Source organism: Bos mutus, chromosome X, assembly GCF_027580195.1.
Source record: "Bos mutus isolate GX-2022 chromosome X, NWIPB_WYAK_1.1, whole genome shotgun sequence".
In the NCBI taxonomy this organism is placed as follows: domain Eukaryota; kingdom Metazoa; phylum Chordata; class Mammalia; order Artiodactyla; family Bovidae; genus Bos; species Bos mutus.
In genome coordinates, this window is record NC_091646.1 from 77991448 (window position 1) to 77997557 (window position 6110).

The window sequence follows — 6110 nt, forward strand, 5'->3', positions numbered from 1 at the left end:
TGATATATCAAATCTGTGACCATGCTTTTACAAATTAAGCTGCTTTGGAAGTCCCATGTATCTAGGTCTTTGTTCACATGCAAGGTAGTTACCTTAACACAAAATTCCAGAACAGAAATGTTGGGTCATTGGACCGTTTAAGGCTTCAGTTTTATTTGGATTTATCAACCCTTTTCTTACATTTTCTGGATCCCTCTCATGCTTAAAAATGCCTTTGTGCTCTTTCAGATCCTAAAAGCTTTCACATACCTCTGGGGAGACTAAAGACTCTCTTGAGGGCCACTGAACAGCTGCACTGAGAGATTTTGGAACGTTCAGTCAGCGTTGGGAATGTTCTAGACAGACAAGGACGGAAAGATTTTTGGTGTGGAGAAGAAAAAGAAAAACCCCTTTTGGGACTGGGAGGTAACACTCTTTCAGGTGGGGCGGAGCCTCTACCTGGTCAGAGAGGGCTGTAACCATGGCCCACGTGACATACACATTACTACTGCACCGGCTCGTGGGAGTTACCTTGCACACTTCCGAGGCTTGGGCTTGGCAGGTGGAGTTGACTCTGCAGAGGTCCTGTTTCGGCGGCAACGAAAGGTAGGTAGATTTTCATTCCCTTTCTGATTCTCCACCAGGTCCTCTGCTATGTCACAGTTGGTTTGTGAACAGATGTTAATGAGTGAGTGTGAGCAAGGGGGATTTGGGTGGGTGGGTGCAGAGCAGTACTTGGCTTCCCAGGAGGAAGATCCTCGGGGGTCATCATTTTTCTCTTTACCAGGCATCACGGCTATGGCCCTTTGCAGTGGGGCAGAGCAAGGGAGAACGGTGGGCCACAGAGGGGAGAGGGGCAGTTGAAAGTAAAGCAAGTCTTGGGGGCATTACTTGAGATATCTGAGCGCTGGGAGCACCAGAACTGGCAACAGAACACATATCTGGGACTCATCCTTTTGGAGAAGGGGGAACCAGCCCACGCAGCTCATGGGAGACAGAGTGTGCATGCCCAGGGTTGCGTGCCTTCCCGTCGGCCCTTGCGGTGAAGCATGTGTAACGTGGTCTGGGTGCCGAGCTTGAGGGTCATATTTTAGCATCTGGATTCTTTCTACCTGGCTGAGACTGACCAGGTAGGTCCACAGATCAGTCCTATCTGGAGTTTAAGTGTGTGTGCATGTGAGGGGGAGCCAGCGGGCTTTAAACTGGTCAGGCGGTGTGGTCTTTAGCTTCTTGAGGAGGAAGGCCCTCGAGGTCATCGTCTTTCTTCTCACAAGTGTTGCGGCCACCATAGCTCTTGTCCTAGTGGTGGGGGAGTGGGGTGGAGGAATGGGGTGGGGGAGGGGTGGTGGTGGGTGGGAATGGGGGATGGGGGCAGGGAGGAGGAAGGGGATGGGCGGCAGAGGGCAGGTGGTCAGATGAACATGGGGTGAGTCATGGGGCCGTTATTTGCTGTATTTGGGTCCTGGAGGCACCGGAACTGCTGACAGAGCACGCATCCTGGAGTCTTGGGCGGGGCGGGGCGGGGCGGGGCTGGGCGGGGCAATGGTGTAACCCACGTGGCTCACGGGATAGACTGCCCATGCACAGGGTTGCTCACCTTCCAGTTGGCTGTTGGCGTGAAGTGTGTGTGCAAAGCGTTCTGAGTGCCGAGCTCTGAGGGTCGCGCCTTAGTGTCTGGGTTCTTTCTACCTGGTTGAGACTCACCAGGTAGGTCCACAGATCTGTCCTGTCTGGAATTTAAGTGTGCGTGAGTGTGAGAGGGAGCCACTGGGCTTTGGGCGGGTTGGGCGGTGCGATCTGTGGCCTCTGTGGAGGAAGGCCCTTAAGTCGTCATCTTTCACCTTACAGGTGTCGTTGCCGCCATACCTCTTGTCCTGGTGGCAGGAGAGAGAGGGCGGTGCACAGAGGAGGGTAGGGGGTCAGATGAAGGGTCGAGTCTTGAGGGTGCTATATGAAGTACCTGGATCCTGGAGGCCCTGGAACTGACGACAGCGCAGAATCCAGAGTCAGAAATGGGGAGCTGGACGTGGCCGTATATTACAAAATCTCTCCATATTCAAGGGTTAGAGAGTGAGATCGAATTTCTTTAGTAAGGTCATGACTTTTTTTTTAATATCAAGTACTTGAAGGTCCTTTATCTGCCAAATTGGCTGTGAGAAACAAAGGGGTTTGCAGACAGTCTTATTTGATGTTATTAATAATGTTATATTGTAACAAAAAAGAATTTCCAACCAGCTTGGTGATAGTCCAGTATAGTCTTTTAAAATTAACTACATTCTCTAGTTCACCGTTTTCTACTTTCAGTGTGAAATATGAGTGCACGAGTAAGATCAAGATCTAGAGGAAGAGGAGATGGTCAAGAGTCTTCTGATACTGCTGAAACTATGGCTGTAAGTGCTTTAATATCTTATTTCCATTAGCAGAAATTAATAAAAGAAAAATTTTAAAGTTGAACCAATATAGATGTGTTGTACAAAGGGCTATCTTGCTGAGAATAGTTGAGTGATGAATCTCATGACTGAGATATTGAGCAAGGAGACTTATGTTCTGGTATTGCCTGGATATGTATATTGATATGAGCCTGGAAATTGTCCCTATGACTTCTCTATTGTGGTTATTAATAAATAACACACAGTCCAGAAAAGATGAAGATGGTTTCCAGAATTACTGGTCCTTGTAGATAACTCCTTTCTTAGAGTATTTTCTCTATAGGAAGAGTAATTTTGTTATGAATACTTACATAGAAACAGAAAAAACCTCTTCAGATTGTTGATAAGTTACCTCCATGTAGCATGTGTATTTGTGTTTTCTCTTGCCATAGTATTAATAACAATACTTTTTATTTGCCCCTACTCTCCCCACAAGGCCCGGAAGCTAGGTGGCAAAAAATCTCAACGCAAGGAACCACCAGCTAAGAATGTAGACATGGAACCTGGACAAGAGAAAGAAGGAGGACCGTCTGTGGTTCAAGGTAAAGAGGGGATGGAGGGACAATTTGTATTTCATTTATGATGTTTTACTAGTGACAGGTATAAAGGGTTCCCTGAAAATTGGCTGGAAACCTGTTTGGTAAGGAAAAGATACATTTTTCAGCTGACTGAAGTCCCTCTCTGTGATAAGTTTTCCCTCCTTCAGCATTTTACTCACCTATGTTTTAATTTGGCATGCTTGGAAAATGCATTTCTTGCCAAGGCCCTAAATTGGCAAATCAAAGGAAGCAACAATAAATTTTGACAAAATTATACCCTATTTTACTAAACTTGATCTTTTTGGAATGTTGTTTTCAGGGCTTCTGAAGTCATTGAATCAAAAGTTTAAGCAAAACTAGATATATTTTGGTTAGCTCTTAGATTGTAATTCAAATTTATAATGCAGAGAAATAAAAAATGTGAAACCCTATTGTAGTTGCTGTTAAAAGTCTTCAATATTTTTGTCTTCCTGAACCGTAATCTAGTGGTCACATTTTTTTTAACTTTTTACTTAGAAAAGTTTTAAAAAGTACAGAAAAGTTGTAAGAAGGCACAGTGTACTTCTGTATCCTCTTTACCTTAATTCAGCAGTTGCTAATATTTTGCCATATATAATCCCTGCTTTAGGTATTAGTATACATATTATTATTGCCAAACCATTTTAAGTGTTAACTTCAAATACAGCTCTTTACTCTCTAAGTAATTCAGTAAGTATCTCCTAAAAACAGGGATATTCTCCTACATAACCCAATACAGGGATCAAATACAGGAATTTAACATTGAGAAAAAAATATGTATTCAGTTGGCCTAGTAATAACCAGTTTTTCAGTTGGCCTAGTCATGTTCTTTATAGCATTATTTTTTTCCTGCCCAAGACTACCCATTGCATTTAGTTGTCATCTCTCTGTACTTCTTTAACCTGGAAGCATACCTCAGTGTTTGTCTTTCATGATTAACATCTTTTGGAGGCCAAAACCAGTTGTTTTCATAAAATGTTCTTCAGTTTGGGTTTGTCTTATTTTTAAAGACTTCCCCCCCCCCTCATTTATGAGGCCTTCTTGGTGGCAGGTAATAACCTGGGTGCTGAGGATATAAATACAAATAAGAATGATTTCTGCCTTGAGTTCACAATCTTGTCAGAGAAATTCATGTAAACAGTAGCCGATCTAATGAGTGCAATAATAGATGTGTGTATAGGTTACAAAGAAGACAACTAAGTTTGTTTTAAACAGTTTTAGAAAAAAGATTCATAGAAGAGGTAATATATGAAAAATACAACTTCACTTTATAGCAAAAAACTTTAGTGCTCATTACATTTTTATGTATCACATTTAGGGCAATGCTAACCTCTAGTGCTTTATTTAATAGCGTTAATTTATAGTTTGCCACTTATAGTAATTACTCTCTATTTATATCAGAACCTGAATTGGAAGGTTCCCGCCAGGAACTGGATGTGGAAAAGGTTGAGGGTGAGCTTGGAGATGGCCCTGATGGGAAAGGGAAGATTCCACCTAATGTAGTGCCTGCTAAAATTCCGGAAGGAGGTATATTATCTATTAAGAATGCAAGTTGTGGAGTGGTTGTTTTCTGCACTATTATTATACTTTAATAACAAATTGTACATATAGGGATTATTTGAAAAGTAGTTCAGACACAAAACACTGTATGAGGAAAAAAATGAATTGTCAGGTCCATGTTGTTGAATTATAAAACATGAAAGAAAGTATTATTACTTTGGAGTGGAAGTCCTTTTAAACCCAAGGTAAGTTATCAAATACTTCTTTTTTTTTTAAAGTACGTAAATTAACATACTCCAGTGCTAATTGGATATCTAGGCAATACAATAGTATATTTTTTAAAATTTTCCAGATCTTTCTCAAAAATTATTGTCTTTTAAATGCCAAAAAATATAGATGTGTATGTTTCTGCTTTTCTAGGTTGGTTTGCTGTGTTTTTTTTTTTTTTTTTAATTGTGAACCTTGCTGAGAAATGGTAGTATTTTCCTTCCTATTTTAATGTCATCTGTAATGGCCATGGCTTAAAACTAGTATGACTGTGTAATTTTTATCATCCAAACTGGGGTACCCTTGAGAGTTAAAGGGAATGCTATGACTACTTACTCCAGGACAACAGGTGTGAATGGAACAAAATGCCACCTTACTTTATATAGGCCATATAATGGTTGAGCTAAATCAAGAAAATACTTTCATATAAAAGAGACCAACCAAATGGAATGCTATTCTTTGCCTTCTCTTTGAAAAGTTCCAAGTATGACATTATTATTTTAACACACACACACACACACACACACATATATATATATATATAGTTAGAAGGATACATGAAGTAAATGTATTTGAATAACAATGGGTTTGCTTGATTGTTTTACTTCTTGAAGTTTTTGGTTAATTTTATTTTAACTGAAATCACTGGCAGTTTTTGCTCGTTCCTTAAATTATCTTTAAATAGGCTAGTAGGATGTAATCTGTTCTGGGCTTGATTAATCTGTTTCTTCACACCACCAAAAAGAATGATGCATTAAAAAAAATTAGTGCTCATATGCCTGAAAATGTTCATTAGCATGGAAGCATGTGCAGTAGTCAGGGTTCTGGTTTTAGTTTCATCTTATAAAACCCAAACTGTAATGTCTGTGTGCCTTTTTTATTATCTAAGTAAAGTTCTAAGTAACTTACCACTGTTACATTTATGTTTTAGGTGATGGACAGTGAGAAATTAAAAAGAAGACAAACTGAAGCCATAAATACTGTTATGTTGATTATTTGGCTTGATCAGTTCTCTCAATAAAAATCTGCAGCTTCTTTGAAAAATCATGCATGTCTTTGGTCCAGTCTGTTCCTAGGAAGTTGATACTGTTGTAAGTGGTATCTCAAAAGATTCTTCATGTTATGTTTAGAGCTGGTCTGTAGAAGTGCTGTTTATTGTGTGTGTGTGTGTGTGTGTGTGTGTGTGTGTGTGTATGTGTGTGTGTGTGTAATGATTTTGTATCTGGCAACTTTGCTAAACTTATATTAATAGTTTATGTCTACTTTCTTTTGGATTTTCTACATACCCAATCATACTCTATACAGTTTTGTTTCTTCCTTTTGAATCTTTCTACCTTTTATTTCTTGTCCTTACCTTATGACACTGGCTGAACCCTTC

The 6110-nt window shown here is 40.2% G+C and overlaps 1 protein-coding gene across 1 annotated transcript; it reads left to right on the forward strand.

Annotated features, from left to right (window-relative positions):
- The first annotated feature begins 243 nt into the window (after positions 1-243).
- Positions 244-5771, forward strand: PAGE4 (PAGE family member 4). Its single transcript, XM_014478748.2, has 5 exons — positions 244-585; positions 2284-2369; positions 2845-2950; positions 4367-4492; positions 5664-5771. Exons 2-5 carry the CDS (start codon positions 2292-2294, stop codon positions 5675-5677), a joined length of 324 nt encoding a protein of 107 aa, XP_014334234.1. The 5' UTR covers positions 244-585; positions 2284-2291; the 3' UTR covers positions 5678-5771.
- Positions 5772-6110: the final 339 nt, after the last annotated feature.

Excerpts from the sequence above, each read along its gene's own strand:
- PAGE4 (XM_014478748.2), top strand. The coding sequence starts at position 2,292 with ATGAGTGCACGAGTAAGATCAAGATCTAGAGGAAGAGGAGATGGTCAA. Across the intron at positions 2,370-2,844 it reads ATACTGCTGAAACTATGGCT|GCCCGGAAGCTAGGTGGCAA; the intron begins GTAAGTGCTTTA and ends TCTCCCCACAAG. Across the intron at positions 2,951-4,366 it reads AGGACCGTCTGTGGTTCAAG|AACCTGAATTGGAAGGTTCC; the intron begins GTAAAGAGGGGA and ends TATTTATATCAG.